We start from the raw sequence: 22,644 nt of genomic DNA, 5'->3' as shown, positions 1-22,644 counted from the left end.
GGTGTGGTAATCAGTGTCCTGTACCTTTCTGGATCATTAGTGGTGATCAGTGTCCTGTCCCTTTCTGGATCATTAGTGGTGTGGTAATCAGTGTCCTGTACCTTTCTGGGTCATTAGTGGTGTGGTGATCAGTGTCCTGTACCTTTCTGGGTCATTAGTGGTGTGGTAATCAGTGTCCTGTCCCTTTCTGGGTCATTAGTGGTGTGGTGATCAGTGTCCTGTACCTTTCTGGATCATTAGTGGTGTAGTGTGGTGATCAGTGTCCTGCACCTTTCTGGATCATTAGTGGTGTGGTGATCAGTGTCCTGTACCTTTCTGGATCATTAGTGGTGTGGTGATCAGTGTCCTGTACCATTCTGGATCATTAGTGGTGTAGTGTGGTAATCAGTGTCCTGTACCTTTCTGGATCATTAGTGGTGTGGTGATCAGTGTCCTGTACCTTTCTGGATCATTAGTGGTGTGGTGATCAGTGTCCTGTCCCTTTCTGGATCATTAGTGGTGTGGTGATCAGTGTCCTGTACCTTTCTGGATCATTAGTGGTGTAGTGTGGTGATCAGTGTCCTGTACCTTTCTGGATCATTAGTGGTGTGGTGATCAGTGTCCTGTACCTTTCTGGATCATTAGTGGTGTAGTGTGGTAATCAGTGTCCTGTCCCTGTCTGGATCATTAGTGGTGTGGTAATCAGTGTCCTGTCCCTTTCTGGATCATTAGTGGTGTAGTGTGGTAATCAGTGTCCTGTCCCTGTCTGGATCATTAGTGGTGTGGTAATCAGTGTCCTGTACCTTTCTGGATCATTAGTGGTGTAGTGTGGTAATCAGTGTCCTGTCCCTGTCTGGATCATTAGTGGTGTGGTAATCAGTGTCCTGTACCTTTCTGGATCATTAGTGGTGATCAGTGTCCTGTACCTTTCTGGATCATTAGTGGTGTGGTAATCAGTTTCCTGTACCTTTCTGGATCATTAGTAGTGTGGTAATCAGTGTCCTGTACCTTTCTGGGTCATTAGTGGTGTGGTAATCAGTGTCCTGTACCTTTCTGGATCATTAGTGGTGTGGTGATCAGTGTCCTGTACCTTTCTGGATCATTAGTGGTGTAGTGTGGTAATCAGTGTCCTGTACCTTTCTGGGTCATTAGTGGTGTGGTGATCAGTGTCCTGTACCTTTCTGGATCATTAGTGGTGTGGTGATCAGTGTCCTGTCCCTTTCTGGATCATTAGTGGTGTGGTGATCAGTGTCCTGTCCCTTTCTGGGTCATTAGTGGTGTGGTAATCAGTGTCCTGTCCCTTTCTGGATCATTAGTGGTGTAGTGTGGTGATCAGTGTCCTGTACCTTTCTGGGTCATTAGTGGTGTGGTAATCAGTGTCCTGTACCTTTCTGGATCATTAGTGGTGATCAGTGTCCTGTCCCTTTCTGGATCATTAGTGGTGTGGTAATCAGTGTCCTGTACCTTTCTGGGTCATTAGTGGTGTGGTGATCAGTGTCCTGTACCTTTCTGGGTCATTAGTGGTGTGGTAATCAGTGTCCTGTCCCTTTCTGGGTCATTAGTGGTGTGGTGATCAATGTCCTGTCCATTTCTGGATCATTAGTGGTGTAGTGTGGTAATCAGTGTCCTGTCCCTGTCTGGATCATTAGTGGTGTGGTAATCAGTGTCCTGTACCTTTCTAGATCATTAGTGGTGTGGTGATCAGTGTTCTGTCCCTTTCTGGATCATTAGTGGTGTGGTGATCAGTGTCCTGTACCTTTCTGGATCATTAGTGGTGTGGTAATCAGTGTCCTGTACCTTTCTGGATCATTAGTGGTGTGGTAATCAGTGTCCTGTACCTTTCTGGATCATTAGTGGTGTAGTGCGGTAATCAGTGTCCTGTACCATTCTGGATCATTAGTGGTGTAGTGTGGTAATCAGTGTCCTGTACCTTTCTGGATCATTAGTGGTGTGGTGATCAGTGTCCTGTCCCTGTCTGGATCATTAGTGGTGTGGTGATCAGTGTCCTGTACCTTTCTGGATCATTAGTGGTGTGGTGTGGTAATCAGTGTCCTGTACCTTTCTGGATCATTAGTGGTGATCAGTGTCCTGTACCTTTCTGGATCATTAGTGGTGTGGTAATCAGTTTCCTGTACCTTTCTGGATCATTAGTAGTGTGGTAATCAGTGTCCTGTACCTTTCTGGGTCATTAGTGGTGTGGTAATCAGTGTCCTGTCCCTTTCTGGATCATTAGTGGTGTGGTAATCAGTGTCCTGTACCTTTCTGGATCATTAGTGGTGTGGTGATCAGTGTCCTGTACCTTTCTGGATCATTAGTGGTGTAGTGTGGTAATCAGTGTCCTGTACCTTTCTGGGTCATTAGTGGTGTGGTGATCAGTGTCCTGTACCTTTCTGGATCATTAGTGGTGTGGTGATCAGTGTCCTGTCCCTTTCTGGATCATTAGTGGTGTGGTGATCAGTGTCCTGTCCCTTTCTGGGTCATTAGTGGTGTGGTGATCAGTGTCCTGTACCTTTCTGGGTCATTAGTGGTGTGGTGATCAGTGTCCTGTACCTTTCTGGGTCATTAGTGGTGTGGTGATCAGTGTCCTGTACCTTTCTGGATCATTAGTGGTGTAGTGTGGTGATCAGTGTCCTGTACCTTTCTGGGTCATTAGTGGTGTGGTGATCAGTGTCCTGTACCTTTCTGGATCATTAGTGGTGTGGTGATCAGTGTCCTGTACCTTTCTGGATCATTAGTGGTGTAGTGTGGTGATCAGTGTCCTGTACCTTTCTGGATCATTAGTGGTGTGGTGATCAGTGTCCTGTACCTTTCTGGGTCATTAGTGGTGTGGTGATAAGTGTCCTGTACCTTTCTGGATCATTAGTAGTGTGGTAATCAGTGTCCTGTACCTTTCTGGATCATTAGTAGTGTGGTAATCAGTGTCCTGTACCTTTCTGGGTCATTAGTGGTGTGGTAATCAGTGTCCTGTCCCTTTCTGGATCATTAGTGGTGTGGTGATCAGTGTCCTGTACCTTTCTGGATCATTAGTAGTGTGGTAATCAGTGTCCTGTACCTTTCTGGATCATTAGTGGTGTGGTAATCAGTGTCCTGTCCCTTTCTGGATAATTAGTAGTGTGGTAATCAGTGTCCTGTACCTTTCTGGATCATTAGTAGTGTGGTAATCAGTGTCCTGTACCTTTCTGGGTCATTAGTGGTGTGGTAATCAGTGTCCTGTCCCTTTCTGGATCATTAGTGGTGTGGTGATCAGTGTCCTGTACCTTTCTGTGGTTTGGTTGCCTTGGCGACATGTTTCATGACCACACTCTCCAGCCCCTTCCTTATGGACTTGGGGGAGGCGGAGACTAAGCCAAGCTCCTCCCAGCTCTCTGACATCTTCTGTTCCACCTTCTCGTCCTCCGCCGCTCGGCCCGCACGTTCTATCAACTACAGACACACACACATTATAAACCTGCACGTTCTATCAACTACAGACACACACACATTATAAACCTGCACGTTCTATCAACTACAGACACACACACACATTATAAACCTGCACATTCTATCAACTACAGACACACACACATTATAAACCTGCACATTCTATCAACTACAGACACACACACACACATTATAAACCTGCACATTCTATCAACTACAGACACACACACATTATAAACCTGCACATTCTATCAACTACAGACACACACACATTATAAACCTGCACATTCTATCAACTACAGACACACACACATTATAAACCTGCACATTCTATCAACTACAGACACATTATAAACCTGCACGTTCTATCAACTACAGACACATTATAAACCTGCACATTCTATCAACTACAGACACACACACATTATAAACCTGCACATTCTATCAACTACAGACACATTATAAACCTGCACGTTCTATCAACTACAGACACATTATAAACCTGCACGTTCTATCAACTACAGACACATTATAAACCTGCACGTTCTATCAACTACAGACACATTATAAACCTGCACGTTCTATCAACTACAGACACATTATAAACCTGCACATTCTATCAACTACAGACACATTATAAACCTGCACGTTCTATCAACTACAGACACATTATAAACCTGCACGTTCTATCAACTACAGACACATTATAAACCTGCACATTCTATCAACTACAGACACATTATAAACCTGCACATTCTATCAACTACAGACACATTATAAACCTGCACGTTGTATCAACTACAGACACATTATAAACCTGCACATTCTATCAACTACAGACACATTATAAACCTGCACATTGTATCAACTACAGACACATTATAAACCTGCACGTTCTATCAACTACAGACACATTATAAACCTGCACATTCTATCAACTACACACACATTATAAACCTGCACGTTCTATCAACTACACACACATTATAAACCTGCACATTCTATCAACTACAGACACATTATAAACCTGCACATTCTATCAACTACAGACACACGCACATTATAAACCTGCACATTGTATCAACTACAGACACATTATAAACCTGCACGTTCTATCAACTACACACATTATAAACCTGCACATTCTATCAACTACACACATTATAAACCTGCACGTTCTATCAACTAGACACATTATAAACCTGCACGTTCTATCAACTACAGACACATTATAAACCTGCACATTCTATCAACTACACACACATTATAAACCTGCACATTCTATCAACTACAGACACATTATAAACCTGCACGTTCTATCAACTACACACACATTATAAACCTGCACATTCTATCAACTACAGACACATTATAAACCTGCACATTGTATCAACTACAGACATATTATAAACCTGCACATTCTATCAACTACAGACACATTATAAACCTGCACGTTCTATCAACTACAGACACATTATAAACCTGCACATTCTATCAACTACAGACACACACACATTATAAACCTGCACATTCTATCAACTACAGACACACACACACATTATAAACCTGCACATTCTATCAACTACAGACACACACACATTATAAACCTGCACATTCTATCAACTACACACATTATAAACCTGCACGTTCTATCAACTACAGACACATTATAAACCTGCACGTTCTATCAACTACAGACACATTATAAACCTGCACGTTGTATCAACTACAGACACACACACATTATAAACCTGCACATTCTATCAACTACACACATTATAAACCTGCACGTTCTATCAACTACAGACACATTATAAACCTGCACGTTCTATCAACTACAGACACATTATAAACCTGCACGTTCTATCAACTACAGACACATTATAAACCTGCACGTTCTATCAACTACAGACACATTATAAACCTGCACGTTCTATCAACTACACACACATTATAAACCTGCACATTGTATCAACTACAGACACATTATAAACCTGCACGTTCTATCAACTACACACATTATAAACCTGCACATTCTATCAACTACAGACACATTATAAACCTGCACGTTCTATCAACTACAGACACATTATAAACCTGCACGTTGTATCAACTACAGACACATTATAAACCTGCATGTTGTATCAACTACAGACACATTATAAACCTGCACATTCTATCAACTACAGACACACACACACATTATAAACCTGCACGTTCTATCAACTACAGACACATTATAAACCTGCACGTTGTATCAACTACAGACACATTATAAACCTGCACGTTCTATCAACTACAGACACATTATAAACCTGCACGTTCTATCAACTACACACACACATTATAAACCTGCACATTCTATCAACTACAGACACATTATAAACCTGCACGTTGTATCAACTACAGACACACATTATAAACCTGCACGTTCTATCAACTACAGACACATTATAAACCTGCACGTTCTATCAACTACAGACACATTATAAACCTGCACGTTCTATCAACTACAGACACATTATAAACCTGCACGTTCTATCAACTACAGACACATTATAAACCTGCACGTTGTCTCAACTACAGACACATTATAAACCTGCACGTTCTATCAACTACAGACACATTATAAACCTGCACGTTGTATCAACTACAGACACACATTATAAACCTGCACATTCTATCAACTACAGACACATTATAAACCTGCACATTCTATCAACTACAGACACACACACATTATAAACCTGCACGTTGTATCAACTACAGACACATTATAAACCTGCACGTTGTATCAACTACAGACACACATTATAAACCTGCACATTCTATCAACTACAGACACATTATAAACCTGCACATTCTATCAACTACAGACATATTATAAACCTGCACGTTCTATCAACTACAGACACATTATAAACCTGCACATTCTATCAACTACAGACACATTATAAACCTGCACGTTCTATCAACTACAGACACACACACATTATAAACCTGCACGTTGTATCAACTACAGACACATTATAAACCTGCACGTTGTCTCAACTACACACACATTATAAACCTGCACGTTCTATCAACTACAGACACACACACATTATAAACCTGCACATTCTATCAACTACAGACACATTATAAACCTGCACGTTGTATCAACTACAGACACATTATAAACCTGCACATTCTATCAACTACAGACACATTATAAACCTGCACGTTCTATCAACTACAGACACATTATAAACCTGCACATTCTATCAACTACAGACACACATTATAAACCTGCACATTCTATCAACTACAGACACATTATAAACCTGCACGTTCTATCAACTACACACATTATAAACCTGCACGTTCTATCAACTACAGACACATTATAAACCTGCACGTTCTATCAACTACACACACATTATAAACCTGCACATTCTATCAACTACAGACACATTATAAACCTGCACATTCTATCAACTACAGACACACACACACATTATAAACCTGCACGTTCTATCAACTACAGACACATTATAAACCTGCACGTTGTATCAACTACAGACACATTATAAACCTGCACGTTCTATCAACTACAGACACATTATAAACCTGCACGTTCTATCAACTACAGACACATTATAAACCTGCACGTTGTATCAACTACAGACACATTATAAACCTGCACGTTCTATCAACTACAGACACATTATAAACCTGCACGTTCTATCAACTACAGACACATTATAAACCTGCACGTTCTATCAACTACACACACATTATAAACCTGCACATTCTATCAACTACAGACACATTATAAACCTGCACGTTGTATCAACTACAGACACATTATAAACCTGCACGTTCTATCAACTACAGACACACACACATTATAAACCTGCACGTTCTATCAACTACAGACACACACACATTATAAACCTGCACATTCTATCAACTACAGACACATTATAAACCTGCACGTTCTATCAACTACAGACACATTATAAACCTGCACGTTGTATCAACTACACACACATTATAAACCTGCACGTTCTATCAACTACAGACACATTATAAACCTGCACATTCTATCAACTACAGACACATTATAAACCTGCACATTCTATCAACTACAGACACATTATAAACCTGCACATTCTATCAACTACAGACACATTATAAACCTGCACATTCTATCAACTACAGACACATTATAAACCTGCACGTTGTATCAACTACAGACACATTATAAACCTGCACGTTCTATCAACTACAGACACATTATAAACCTGCACGTTGTATCAACTACAGACACATTATAAACCTGCACATTGTATCAACTACAGACACATTATAAACCTGCACGTTGTATCAACTACAGACACATTATAAACCTGCACATTCTATCAACTACAGACACATTATAAACCTGCACGTTCTATCAACTACACACATTATAAACCTGCACGTTCTATCAACTACAGACACATTATAAACCTGCACATTCTATCAACTACAGACACACACACATTATAAACCTGCACGTTCTATCAACTACAGACACACACACATTATAAACCTGCACGTTCTATCAACTACAGACACACACACATTATAAACCTGCACGTTCTATCAACTACAGACACACACACATTATAAACCTGCACGTTCTATCAACTACAGACACATTATAAACCTGCACATTCTATCAACTACAGACACATTATAAACCTGCACATTCTATCAACTACAGACACATTATAAACCTGCACGTTGTATCAACTACAGACACATTATAAACCTGCACATTCTATCAACTACAGACACATTATAAACCTGCACGTTCTATCAACTACACACATTATAAACCTGCACGTTCTATCAACTACAGACACATTATAAACCTGCACATTCTATCAACTACAGACACACACACATTATAAACCTGCACGTTCTATCAACTACAGACACACACACATTATAAACCTGCACGTTCTATCAACTACAGACACACACACATTATAAACCTGCACGTTCTATCAACTACAGACACACACACATTATAAACCTGCACGTTCTATCAACTACAGACACATTATAAACCTGCACATTCTATCAACTACAGACACATTATAAACCTGCACATTCTATCAACTACAGACACATTATAAACCTGCACATTCTATCAACTACAGACACATTATAAACCTGCACATTCTATCAACTACAGACACATTATAAACCTGCACGTTGTATCAACTACAGACATTTTAAACCTGCACGTTCTATCAACTACAGACACATTATAAACCTGCACGTTCTATCAACTACAGACACATTATAAACCTGCACATTCTATCAACTACAGACACATTATAAACCTGCACGTTCTATCAACTACACACATTATAAACCTGCACGTTCTATCAACTACAGACACATTATAAACCTGCACATTCTATCAACTACAGACACATTATAAACCTGCACATTCTATCAACTACAGACACACATTATAAACCTGCACATTCTATCAACTACAGACACATTATAAACCTGCACGTTCTATCAACTACAGACACATTATAAACCTGCACGTTCTATCAACTACAGACACATTATAAACCTGCACATTCTATCAACTACAGACACATTATAAACCTGCACATTCTATCAACTACAGACACACACACACATTATAAACCTGCACGTTCTATCAACTACAGACACATTATAAACCTGCACATTCTATCAACTACAGACACACACACACATTATAAACCTGCACGTTCTATCAACTACAGACACATTATAAACCTGCACATTCTATCAACTACAGACACATTATAAACCTGCACGTTGTATCAACTACAGACACATTATAAACCTGCACATTCTATCAACTACAGACACATTATAAACCTGCACGTTCTATCAACTACACACACATTATAAACCTGCACGTTCTATCAACTACAGACACATTATAAACCTGCACGTTCTATCAACTACACACACATTATAAACCTGCACATTCTATCAACTACAGACACATTATAAACCTGCACGTTCTATCAACTACAGACACATTATAAACCTGCACGTTCTATCAACTACAGACACATTATAAACCTGCACGTTGTATCAACTACAGACACATTATAAACCTGCACATTCTATCAACTACAGACACATTATAAACCTGCACATTCTATCAACTACAGACACATTATAAACCTGCACATTCTATCAACTACAGACACATTATAAACCTGCACGTTCTATCAACTACAGACACATTATAAACCTGCACGTTCTATCAACTACAGACACATTATAAACCTGCACGTTGTATCAACTACAGACACATTATAAACCTGCACATTCTATCAACTACAGACACATTATAAACCTGCACGTTCTATCAACTACAGACACATTATAAACCTGCACGTTCTATCAACTACACACACATTATAAACCTGCACGTTCTATCAACTACAGACACATTATAAACCTGCACGTTCTATCAACTACAGACACACACACATTATAAACCTGCACGTTCTATCAACTACAGACACATTATAAACCTGCACGTTGTATCAACTACAGACACATTATAAACCTGCACGTTCTATCAACTACAGACACATTATAAACCTGCACGTTCTATCAACTACAGACACATTATAAACCTGCACGTTCTATCAACTACAGACACATTATAAACCTGCACATTCTATCAACTACAGACATATTATAAACCTGCACGTTCTATCAACTACAGACACATTATAAACCTGCACGTTCTATCAACTACAGACACATTATAAACCTGCACGTTGTATCAACTACAGACACATTATAAACCTGCACGTTCTATCAACTACAGACACACACACATTATAAACCTGCACGTTCTATCAACTACAGACACACACACATTATAAACCTGCACGTTCTATCAACTACAGACACACACACATTATAAACCTGCACGTTCTATCAACTACAGACACACACACATTATAAACCTGCACGTTCTATCAACTACAGACACACACACATTATAAACCTGCACGTTCTATCAACTACAGACACATTATAAACCTGCACGTTCTATCAACTACAGACACATTATAAACCTGCACATTCTATCAACTACACACACATTATAAACCTGCACATTGTATCAACTACAGACACATTATAAACCTGCACGTTGTATCAACTACAGACACATTATAAACCTGCACGTTCTATCAACTACAGACACATTATAAACCTGCACGTTCTATCAACTACAGACACATTATAAACCTGCACGTTCTATCAACTACACACACATTATAAACCTGCACGTTCTATCAACTACAGACACATTATAAACCTGCACGTTCTATCAACTACAGACACACACACATTATAAACCTGCACGTTGTATCAACTACACACATTATAAACCTGCACGTTCTATCAACTACAGACACACACACATTATAAACCTGCACGTTCTATCAACTACAGACACACACACATTATAAACCTGCACGTTCTATCAACTACAGACACATTATAAACCTGCACATTCTATCAACTACAGACACACACACATTATAAACCTGCACGTTCTATCAACTACAGACACATTATAAACCTGCACGTTCTATCAACTACAGACACATTATAAACCTGCACGTTCTATCAACTACAGAAACACATTATAAACCTGCACATTCTATCAACTACAGACACATTATAAACCTGCACGTTCTATCAACTACAGACACATTATAAACCTGCACGTTGTCTCAACTACAGACACATTATAAACCTGCACGTTCTATCAACTACAGACACATTATAAACCTGCACGTTCTATCAACTACAGACACATTATAAACCTGCACGTTCTATCAACTACAGACACATTATAAACCTGCACATTCTATCAACTACAGACACATTATAAACCTGCACGTTCTATCAACTACAGACACACACACACATTATAAACCTGCACGTTCTATCAACTACAGACACATTATAAACCTGCACGTTCTATCAACTACAGACACACACACACATTATAAACCTGCACGTTCTATCAACTACAGACACATTATAAACCTGCACATTCTATCAACTACAGACACATTATAAACCTGCACGTTCTATCAACTACAGACACATTATAAACCTGCACGTTCTATCAACTACAGACACATTATAAACCTGCACGTTCTATCAACTACAGACACACACACATTATAAACCTGCACGTTGTATCAACTACAGACACACACACACACATTATAAACCTGCACATTCTATCAACTACAGACACATTATAAACCTGCACATTCTATCAACTACAGACACATTATAAACCTGCACGTTGTATCAACTACAGACACACACACACATTATAAACCTGCACATTCTATCAACTACAGACACATTATAAACCTGCACGTTCTATCAACTACAGACACATTATAAACCTGCACGTTCTATCAACTACAGACACATTATAAACCTGCACATTCTATCAACTACAGACACACACACATTATAAACCTGCACGTGTTACGGTGCGTGAATGAGGACCCAAAAGCGAATTAATGTAAACAGAGCTTCTTTAATAACCAAACAAAGGTAGGCTCAGATGGACCGGCAGATTCCGACAGGACAGGACAAGGTTGCAGCAAACATGACGATAGTCTGGTTCAGGCATGACTGACACAAACAAACAAGAATCCGACAAGGACAGGAGCAGAAACAGAGAGAGATATTGGGACCTAATCAGAGGGAAAAAAGGGAACAGGTGGGGAACGGGGTGAATGGGTAGTTAGAGGAGACAAGGGACAGCTGGGGGAAAGCGGGGGAGAAAAGGTAACCTAACACGACCAGCAGAGGGAGACAGGGTGAAGGGAAAGGACAGAGACAAGACAACATGACAGTACATGACAGCACGTTGTATCAACTACAGACACATTATAAACCTGCACGTTCTATCAACTACAGACACACACACACATTATAAACCTGCACATTCTATCAACTACAGACACATTATAAACCTGCACGTTCTATCAACTACAGACACACACACATTATAAACCTGCACATTGTCTCAACTACAGACACACACACATTATAAACCTGCACGTTGTATCAACTACAGACACATTATAAACCTGCACGTTCTATCAACTACAGACACACACACATTATAAACCTGCACATTGTCTCAACTACAGACACACACACATTATAAACCTGCACGTTGTATCAACTACAGACACACACACATTATAAACCTGCACATTGTCTCAACTACAGACACACACACATTATAAACCTGCACGTTCTATCAACTACAGACACACACACATTATAAACCTGCACATTGTCTCAACTACAGACACACACACATTATAAACCTGCACATTGTCTCAACTACAGACACACACACATTATAAACCTGCACGTTCTATCAACTACAGACACACACACATTATAAACCTGCACATTGTCTCAACTACAGACACACACACATTATAAACCTGCACGTTCTATCAACTACAGACACACACATTATAAACCTGCACATTGTCTCAACTACAGACACACACACATTATAAACCTGCACGTTCTATCAACTACAGACACATTATAAACCTGCACGTTCTATCAACTACAGACACATTATAAACCTGCACGTTCTATCAACTACAGACACATTATAAACCTGCACATTCTATCAACTACAGACACATTATAAACCTGCACGTTCTATCAACTACAGACACATTATAAACCTGCACGTTCTATCAACTACAGACACATTATAAACCTGCACATTCTATCAACTACAGACACATTATAAACCTGCACATTCTATCAACTACAGACACATTATAAACCTGCACGTTCTATCAACTACAGACACATTATAAACCTGCACGTTCTATCAACTACAGACACATTATAAACCTGCACGTTCTATCAACTACAGACACATTATAAACCTGCACATTCTATCAACTACAGACACATTATAAACCTGCACGTTCTATCAACTACAGACACATTATAAACCTGCACGTTCTATCAACTACAGACACATTATAAACCTGCACATTCTATCAACTACAGACACATTATAAACCTGCACGTTCTATCAACTACACACACACACACATTATAAACCTGCACATTGTCTCAACTACAGACACACACACATTATAAACCTGCACGTTGTATCAACTACAGACACATTATAAACCTGCACATTGTCTCAACTACAGACACACACACATTATAAACCTGCACATTGTCTCAACTACAGACACACACACATTATAAACCTGCACGTTCTATCAACTACAGACACATTATAAACCTGCACGTTCTATCAACTACAGACACATTATAAACCTGCACGTTCTATCAACTACAGACACATTATAAACCTGCACGTTCTATCAACTACAGACACATTATAAACCTGCACGTTCTATCAACTACAGACACATTATAAACCTGCACGTTCTATCAACTACAGACACATTATAAACCTGCACGTTCTATCAACTACACACACATTATAAACCTGCACATTCTATCAACTACAGACACATTATAAACCTGCACGTTGTATCAACTACAGACACATTATAAACCTGCACATTCTATCAACTACAGACACATTATAAACCTGCACGTTGTATCAACTACAGACACATTATAAACCTGCACGTTGTATCAACTACAGACACACACACATTATAAACCTGCACGTTGTATCAACTACACACACATTATAAACCTGCACGTTGTATCAACTACAGACACACACACATTATAAACCTGAACTTCCATCGTTCAGACACACACATATGCGCTCTCTCACACACACACAGGCCCTGTTTGAGTGCATAAAATCTGTGATGCATTGTGGGTAAATTGTGACTGACTAAAATACCTACAAAACGGTAATGAGTAATTATGATGATAGTTGATTTTTTCAGTCAGATGAAAGTCACACTCTCTCTCTCTCTCTCACCCTCTTGACAGCCAACGTAGCGATGCCCAGCACCGCGGCCCCTCCCACTCCCAGGACCAATCGGGCATTAGCCAGCAGGAAGTTTATCACCACGGCGATGCCCTCCTCGCCCCGGCTCCTCCCCCACCGGAAGTCCATCACTTCCTGTCCGGCAGAGTCACCTGATAGAAACAAGAAGCAGAGAGAGAGATGACTTTCCGTTTCTGTTGAGGGGTATATATGTATAGGCAGGGGGGCGTAACTTTCACTGGGGAGATGGCCCCCCCCCACCCCACATTCTGAAATGGCATTTTTGTCCCCCCCCCAGTTTTATCATTGGAATGTGATACAAAACAAGGCTTTAGGACTAAGCAGACTGGTTCAGTCGGGTTTATGAGTGTTTATCTGACTGGAATTTAAAAAAATATACAGTACCAGTTAAAAGTTTAGACACGTCTACTCATTCAAGGGTTTTTCTTTATTTTTACTATTTTCTACATTGTAGAATAATAGTGAAGACATCAAAACTATGAAATAACACATATGGAATAATGTAGTAACCAAAAAAAGTGTTAAACAAATCAAAATATATTTAATATTTGAGATTCTTCAAAGTAGCAACCCTTTGCCTTGATGACAGCTTTGCACACTCTTGGAATTCTCTCAACCAGCTTCATGATGAATGCTTTTACAACAGTCTTGAAGGAGTTCCCACATATGCTGAGCACTTGTTGGCTGTTTTTCCTTCACTCTGCGGTCCAACTCATCCCAAACCATCTCAATTGGGTTGAGGTCGGGTGATTGTGGAGGCCAGGTTATCTGATGCAGCACTCCATCACCCTCCTTCTTGGTCAAATAGCCCTTATACAGCCTGGAGGTGTGTTGGGTCATTGTCCTGTTGAAAAACAAATTATAGTCCCACTAAGCACAAACCATGATTTTTGCCTTCATTATTATTCTACAATGTCCAAACTTTTGACTGGTACTGTATACGACTGGTTCAGTCTCCAGAACCTAGACCTATTAGTCAACACCAGAGATAGGAGGTGACAGGTCTAAGATCTAGAGACTGAACCAGTCCTGTCAGTCAACACCAGAGATAGGAGGTGACAGGTCTAGGTCCTAGAGACTGAACCAGTCCTGTCAGTCAACACCAGAGATAGGAGGTGACAGGTCTAGGTCCTAGAGACTGAACCAGTCAACACCAGAGATAGGAGGTGACAGGTCTAGGTCATAGAGACTGAACCAGTCCTGTCAGTCAACACCAGAGACAGGAGGTGACAGGTCTAGGTCCTAGAGACTGAACCAGTCCTGTCAGTCAACACCAGAGATAGGAGGTGACAGGTCTAGGTCCTAGAGACTGAACTAGTCAACACCAGAGATAGGAGGTGACAGGTCTAGGTTCTAGAGACTGAACCAGTCTAATCAGTCAACACCAGAGATAGGATGTGACAGGTCTAGGTCCTAGAGACTGAACCAGCCCTATCAGTCAACACCAGCGATAGGAGGTGACAGGTCTAGGTCCTAGAGACTGAACCAGTCCTGTCAGTCAACACCAGAGACAGGTGGTGACAGGTCTAGGTCCTAGAGACTGAACCAGTCCTGCCAGTCAACACCAGAGATAGGTGACATGTCTAGGTTCTAGAGACTGAACCAGTCCTGTCAGTCAACACCAGAGACAGGTGGTGACAGGTCTAGGTTCTAGAGACTGAACCAGTCGTATCAGTCAACACCAGAGACAGGTGGTGACAGGTCTAGGTTCTAGAGACTGAACCAGTCCTGTCAGTCAACACCAGAGATAGGAGGTGAAAGGTCTAGGTCCTAGAGACTGAACCAGTCCTGTCAGTCAACACCAGAGACTGGAGTTGACAGGTCTAGGTCCTAGAGACTGAACCAGTCAACACCAGAGATAGGATGTGACAGGTCTAGGTCGTAGAGACTGAACCAGTCCTGTCAGTCAACACCAGAGACCGGAGGTGACAGGTCTAGGTCCTAGAGACTGAACCAGTCCTGTCAGTCAACACCAGAGATAGGAGGTGACAGGTCTAGGTCCTAGAGACTGAACCAGTCCTGTCAGTCAACACCAAAGATAGGAGGTGACAGGTCTAGGTCCTAGAGACTGAACCAGTCCTATCAGTCAACACCAGAGATAGGAGGTGACAGGTCTAGATCCCGGAGACTGAACCAGTCCTATCTCTGGTGTTGACTGACAGGCCTGTGTCACACTTTCCTTTCCCAGCTCTACGTGACCGTTTTCTGTTGGTGTCATATTTATCTCCTGCTGCACCTGGCAGACAGAAATAGCCTCAGCAGATCACTCTGACAGAAAGCAGAGTCAGGTCATAGGATGTCCCCTTGGCTACCCTGGCACTAGATGGAGCCCAAGACTTCATCCCAAATGGCACCCTATTCTCTATGGGTCCTGGCCAAAAGTAGTGCACTATATAGGGAAAAGGGTGCTAGGGCCCTGGCCAAAAGTAGTGCACTATATAGGGAAAGGAGTGCTATGGGCCCTGGCCAAAAGTAGTGCACTATATAGGGAAAAGGGTGCTAGGGCCCTGGCCAAAAGTAGTGCACTATATAGGGAAATGGGTGTCATTTGGGATTCAGCCCAGTCTATTTAAAGACTGAGATGAGCTCCATTTGTGCAGGTCACATTATATTCCAGCTACTGTATATTCCTGGACCTGCTCAGATATAACAACCACCAACCAACTACCAGGGACCAGAACCTCAACGTCCAAACTCTCTACATATGTATCTGCCATGGACCCTATTGACTTATTCTCCCTGTGTCAGTATGTGCAACCCGAGACACGTTGTCCAATTCCAAATTCCAGGCATCAGCTGAGAAAGGGAGCTAGCTATTCATTCACCAAATGTTAACCCTTTTCTAGTACAATAGCACACATCAACATAACGGGGTCGATATATCTAACTCGCTGTAGCCATATCTATTGACAAGGTTAAGAGGACGTGTGTGATAGCTAGCTAGCCTGAGATAGTAGTTACAAAGCTAATACAGGTGCACCGTCTCTGTTTATCTCCCCTTCGCCCAGTGTTTAATTGCAGCTGGTCTGGTTAGGTGGGATGGGCGCCGTACATTGAAATGTTTGTTTTGAAACTAGCTAGGTTAGCTGGTTAGCAGTAAATCAACTATCCGTAAAAACGCTGTAATGTTACTGTGAAAAGACAGCGGCCCGGATCTCACCGCACATCAACATGGGCGGGACAAAACTTTTGTTTTGCATCCTGTAACTAGTTAAGTTAGCCACATTACGTTAGCTAGCTAAGTTAGCCACATTACGTTAGCGGGTTAAGTTAGCCACATTACGTTAGCTAGCTAAGTTTGCCACATTACGTTAGCAGGTTAAGTTAGCCACATTACGTTAGCTAGCTAAGTTAGCCACATTACGTTAGCTAGCTAAGTTAGCCACATTACGTTAGCAGGTTAAGTTAGCCACATTACGTTAGCTAGCTAAGTTAGCCACATTACGTTAGCTAGCTACAGCTGTTGTTATCATTTAGCTTAGCTGTTCGGGGACTACTCACCAATCTACAACTTCTGCTATATTGTATTCAAACTCCAATCCATTTTGTTAAAATAAAAAATATAAAAGCACCGTTATTTAGCCGACTAGTCGACCATATCTTGTCTTTTGATTATCTGTCACCATGAAAAGAACACACGTCATACATAGTTACGGTTACCTAGGGTCGGATCCCCTCTCGCAGACGTTACATGCCACACGTCATCGGATGGCAGATAATGTTCTTAGATTAAAAATTAAAAATATATTAAAACATATTTTTAAAAAAAAATATATATAATGTTCTTAGATTTAAAATGTAAAAAATATATATATAATGTTCTTAGAATATATACAAAAAAAAAATATATATATATATATTTTTTTAAATCTAAGAACATTATATATATGTAATTTGTATATATTTTATATATATATATATATATATATATATATATATAATGTCTTAGATTTAAAAAAATAAATAAGAACATTATATATATATATATATATATATATATATATATATATATATATATATATATATATATATATATATATATTTGTAATTTTTATATATATAATGTTCTTAGATGACACGTAAAATACCTGTCAAGGCGTTGTAAAATCTGGCAGGCGGGACAAAAAAGAATTGTAAGTGTATGCATGTCCCTTAAGGTCCTTGTGTAATTGTAATGTGATATTGTACCCCCTAGTTCGATTGTCCATTGTTTGTGTGCCCTCATGTGCTTTATGTATTGATTTGTTGTTAATAAAAAAATAAATTAAAAATCTGGCAGGCGGAAGAAACGCCTGTGCAGAGGAATAGGCCCATTACATTGTCCATATAATTGACAACCAGGCGGACCAATGGCAGGAGACGTTATGTTCTGACGTTGACGTTTGGGGTCTTTGCAGCTGAAGGGGTGGGAGTTGTATTTATTTATATTTTACCCCAAAACACGCATAAAAATATTGTGTGTAAAACATAATTTAGTCGGAACTAGGACATTTCCGACCTGCTAACTAACTGGTTTGCCTGTGTTCAAATAGTTAGCAAGTTGGACATTTCAGAGTTATTACCTTTTCAATTTGCGGAGAACATTAATTCGACCTGGTTTTGATCATTAATTAGCGTATAATCCTGCGTTTTTTCTCTTATTTTGGTTGTTGTTGTGTTTATTATGGATCCCCATTAGTTCCTGCAGCAGCTACTCTTCCTGGGGTTTATTATGGATCCCCATTAGTTCCTGCCAAGGCAGCAGCTACTCTTCCTGGGGTTTATTATGGATCCCCATTGGTTCCTGCCAAAGCAGCTCCTCTTCCTGTGGTTTATTATGGATCCCCATTAGTTCCTGCAGCAGCTACTCTTCCTGGGGTTTATTATGGATCCCCATTAGTTCCTGTTAAGGCAGCAGCTACTCTTCCTGGGGTTTATTATGGATCCCCATTAGTTCCTGCCAAGGCAGCAGCTACTCTTCCTGGGGTTTATTATGGATCCCCATTAGTTCCTGCCAAGGCAGCAGCTACTCTTCCTGGGGTTTATTATGGATCCCCATTAGTTCCTGCCAAAGCAGCTACTCTTCCTGGGGTTTATTATGGATCCCCATTAGTTCCTGCCAAAGCAGCTACTCTTCCTGGGGTTTATTATGGATCCCCATTAGTTCCTGCCAAGGCAGCAGCTACTCTTCCTGGGGTTTATTATGGATCCCCATTAGTTCCTGCCAAAGCAGCTACTCTTCCTGGGGTTTATTATGGATCCCCATTAGTTCCTGTTAAGGCAGCAGCTACTCTTCCTGGGGTTTATTATGGATCCCCATTAGTTCCTGCCAAGGCAGCAGCTACTCTTCCTGGGGTTTATTATGGATCCCCATTAGTTCCTGCCAAGGCAGCAGCTACTCTTCCTGGGGTTTATTATGGATCCCCATTAGTTCCTGCCAAGGCAGCAGCTACTCTTCCTGCGGTTTATTATGGATCCCCATGAGTTCCTGCCAAGGCAGCAGCTACTCTTCCTGGGGTTTATTATGGATCCCCATTAGTTCCTGTCAAGGCAGCAGCTACTCTTCCTGGGGTTTATTATGGATCCCCATTAGTTCCTGCCAAAGCAGCTACTCTTCCTGTGGTTTATTATGGATCCCCAGCTAGCTGGGTCCAGTAAAGTGAAGGCAGTTATATATAAAAAAAGTAAACCATTCCAATACATTTCACAACACATTGAGTGTCAAGCCACTACTCTACTACCACATATCTACAACACAAAATCCACGTGAACGTGTGTGTTGTCATGTGTCTGTGCCTGTTTTTTCTTCAGTCCCTGTTATTACCTGATGTGGAATAGAATTCCATGTAGTCATGGCTCTATGCAGTACTGTGGAATAGAGTTCCATGTAGTCATGGCTCTATGTAGTACTGTGGAATAGAGTTCCATGTAGTCATGGCTCTATGCAGTACTGTGGAATAGAGTTCCATGTAGTCATGGCTCTATGCAGTACTGTGGAATAGAGTTCCATGTAGTCATGGCTCTATGTAGTACTGTGGAATAGAGTTCCATGTAGTCATGGCTCTATGTGGTACTGTGGAATAGAGTTCCATGTAGTCATGGCTCTATGTGGTACTGTGGAATAGAGTTCCATGTAGTCATGGCTCTATGTAGTACTGTGGAATAGAGTTCCATGTAGTCATGGCTCTATGCAGTACTGTGGAATAGAGTTCCATGTAGTCATGGCTCTATGTGGTACTGTGGAATAGAGTTCCATGTAGTCATGGCTCTATGCAGTACTGTGGAATAGAGTTCCATGTAGTCATGGCTCTATGTAGTACTGTGGAATAGAGTTCCATGTAGTCATGGCTCTATGCAGTACTGTGGAATAGAGTTCCATGTAGTCATGGCTCTATGTAGTACTGTGGAATAGAGTTCCATGTAGTCATGGCTCTATGTAGTACTGTGGAATAGAGTTCCATGTAGTCATGGCTCCATGTAGTACTGTGGAATAGAGTTCCATGTAGTCATGGCTCTATGTAGTACTGTGGAATAGAGTTCCATGTAGTCATGGCTCTGTGTAGCACTGTGTGCCTCCCATAGTCTGTTCTGGACTTGGTGACTGTGAAGAGACCTCTGGTGGCATGTCTTGTGGGGTATGTATGGGTGTCTGAGCTGTGTGCCAGTAGTTCAAACAGACCTCTGGTGGCATGTCTTGTGGGGTATGTATGGGTGTCTGAGCTGTGTGCCAGTAATTTAAACAGACCTCTGGTGGCATGTCTTGTGGGGTATGTATGGGTGTCTGAGCTGTGTGCCAGTAATTTAAACAGACCTCTGGTGGCATGTCTTGTGGGGTATGTATGGGTGTCTGAGCTGTGTGCCAGTAATTTAAAACAGACCTCTGGTGGCATGGCATGTCTTGTGTCTTAAACAGAGAGCTTGGTGCATTCAGCATGTCAGCATATCTCTTACCAAAACAAGTAGCGATGAAGTCAACCTCTACTCTACTTTGAGCCAGGAGAGATTGACATGCATGTCATTCATGTTCGCTCTCCATGTGCATTTAAGGGTCCAAGTCCTCTTTGTGGCACCAGAGTACACAGTAGATCAGTAAATCATTATTGTCAATATTAGTGTGTTTTGTGATGACTGAGCCATCTGACAAATGAATAATGGAGCGGAGTTGACCCTTTTTGTCCTGCACACCTGTGCCCGTCACTCTCGGGGCCTGTCACTCTCTGGGCCTGTCACTCTGAACCTAGACCTGTCCCGTTGAGCCTGTCACTCTCTGGGCCTGTCACTCTCGGGGCCTGTCACTCTGAACCTAGACCTGTCCCGTTGAGCCTGTCACTCTCTGGGCCTGTCACTCTCTGGGCCTGTCACTCTGAACCTAGACCTGTCCCGTTGAGCCTGTCACTCTGGGCATGTCACTCTCTGGGCCTGTCACTCCCAGGGCCTGTCACTCTCTGGACCTAGACTTGTCCCATTGAGCCTGTCACTCTGGACCTAGACCTGTCACTCTCTGGACCTAGACCTGTCCAGTTGAGCCTGTCACTCTGGACCTAGACCTGTCCCATTGAGCCTGTCCAATTCTCCCAGGAGTAGAACTTTACAACCACTAACTCTGGTCCTGTCCCACTCTGGTCCTGTCCACCTCTCCCAGGAGGAGTAGAACTTTACAACCACTAACTCTGGTCCTGTCCCTCTGGTCCTGTCCCACTCTGGTCCTGTCCACCTCTCCCAGGAGTAGAACTTTACAACCACTAACTCTGGTCCAGTCCCACTCTGGTCCTGTCCCACTCTGGTCCTGTCCCTCTGGTCCTGTCCACCTCTCCCAGGAGTAGAACTTTACAACCACTAACTCTGGTCCAGTCCCACTCTGGTCCTGTCCCTCTGGTCCTGTCCCTCTGGTCCTGTCCACCTCTCCCAGGAGTAGAACTTTACAACCACTAACTCTGGTCCAGTCCCACTCTGGTCCTGTCCCTCTGGTCCTGTCCCACTCTGGTCCTGTCCACCTCTCCCAGGAGTAGAACTTTACAACCACTAACTCTGGTCCTGTCCTACTCTGGTCCAGTCCCTCTGGTCCTGTCCCTCTGGTCCTGTCCCTCTGGTCCTGTCCCTCTGGTCCTGTCCCTCTGGTCCTGTCCACCTCTCCCAGGAGGAGTAGAACTTTACAACCACTCAGT

General features: G+C 41.5%; 1 protein-coding gene across 1 annotated transcript in view; it reads right to left on the bottom strand.

Moving 5' to 3' along the window:
* LOC110516030 (mitochondrial dynamics protein MID51) overlaps positions 1 to 18,195 on the bottom strand; it is a 66,316-nt gene extending 48,121 nt beyond the window's left edge. The window contains exons 1-3 of the mRNA XM_036973710.1: positions 18,161 to 18,195; positions 14,471 to 14,631; positions 3,237 to 3,402 (exon numbers count right to left, since the gene is read on the bottom strand). Of these exons, the coding sequence (XP_036829605.1) occupies positions 3,237 to 3,402; positions 14,471 to 14,608 (304 nt within the window). The 5' untranslated portion in view covers positions 14,609 to 14,631; positions 18,161 to 18,195. The remainder of the gene's footprint in view (positions 1 to 3,236; positions 3,403 to 14,470; positions 14,632 to 18,160) is intronic.
* Between the last annotated feature and the right edge of the window lie 4,449 nt (positions 18,196 to 22,644).

This window comes from Oncorhynchus mykiss, unplaced genomic scaffold, assembly GCF_013265735.2.
Source record: "Oncorhynchus mykiss isolate Arlee unplaced genomic scaffold, USDA_OmykA_1.1 un_scaffold_296, whole genome shotgun sequence".
NCBI lineage: Eukaryota > Metazoa > Chordata > Actinopteri > Salmoniformes > Salmonidae > Oncorhynchus > Oncorhynchus mykiss.
Note: the sequence above shows the minus strand (reverse complement) of the source record. Positions and strands in the feature narration are given on the sequence as shown.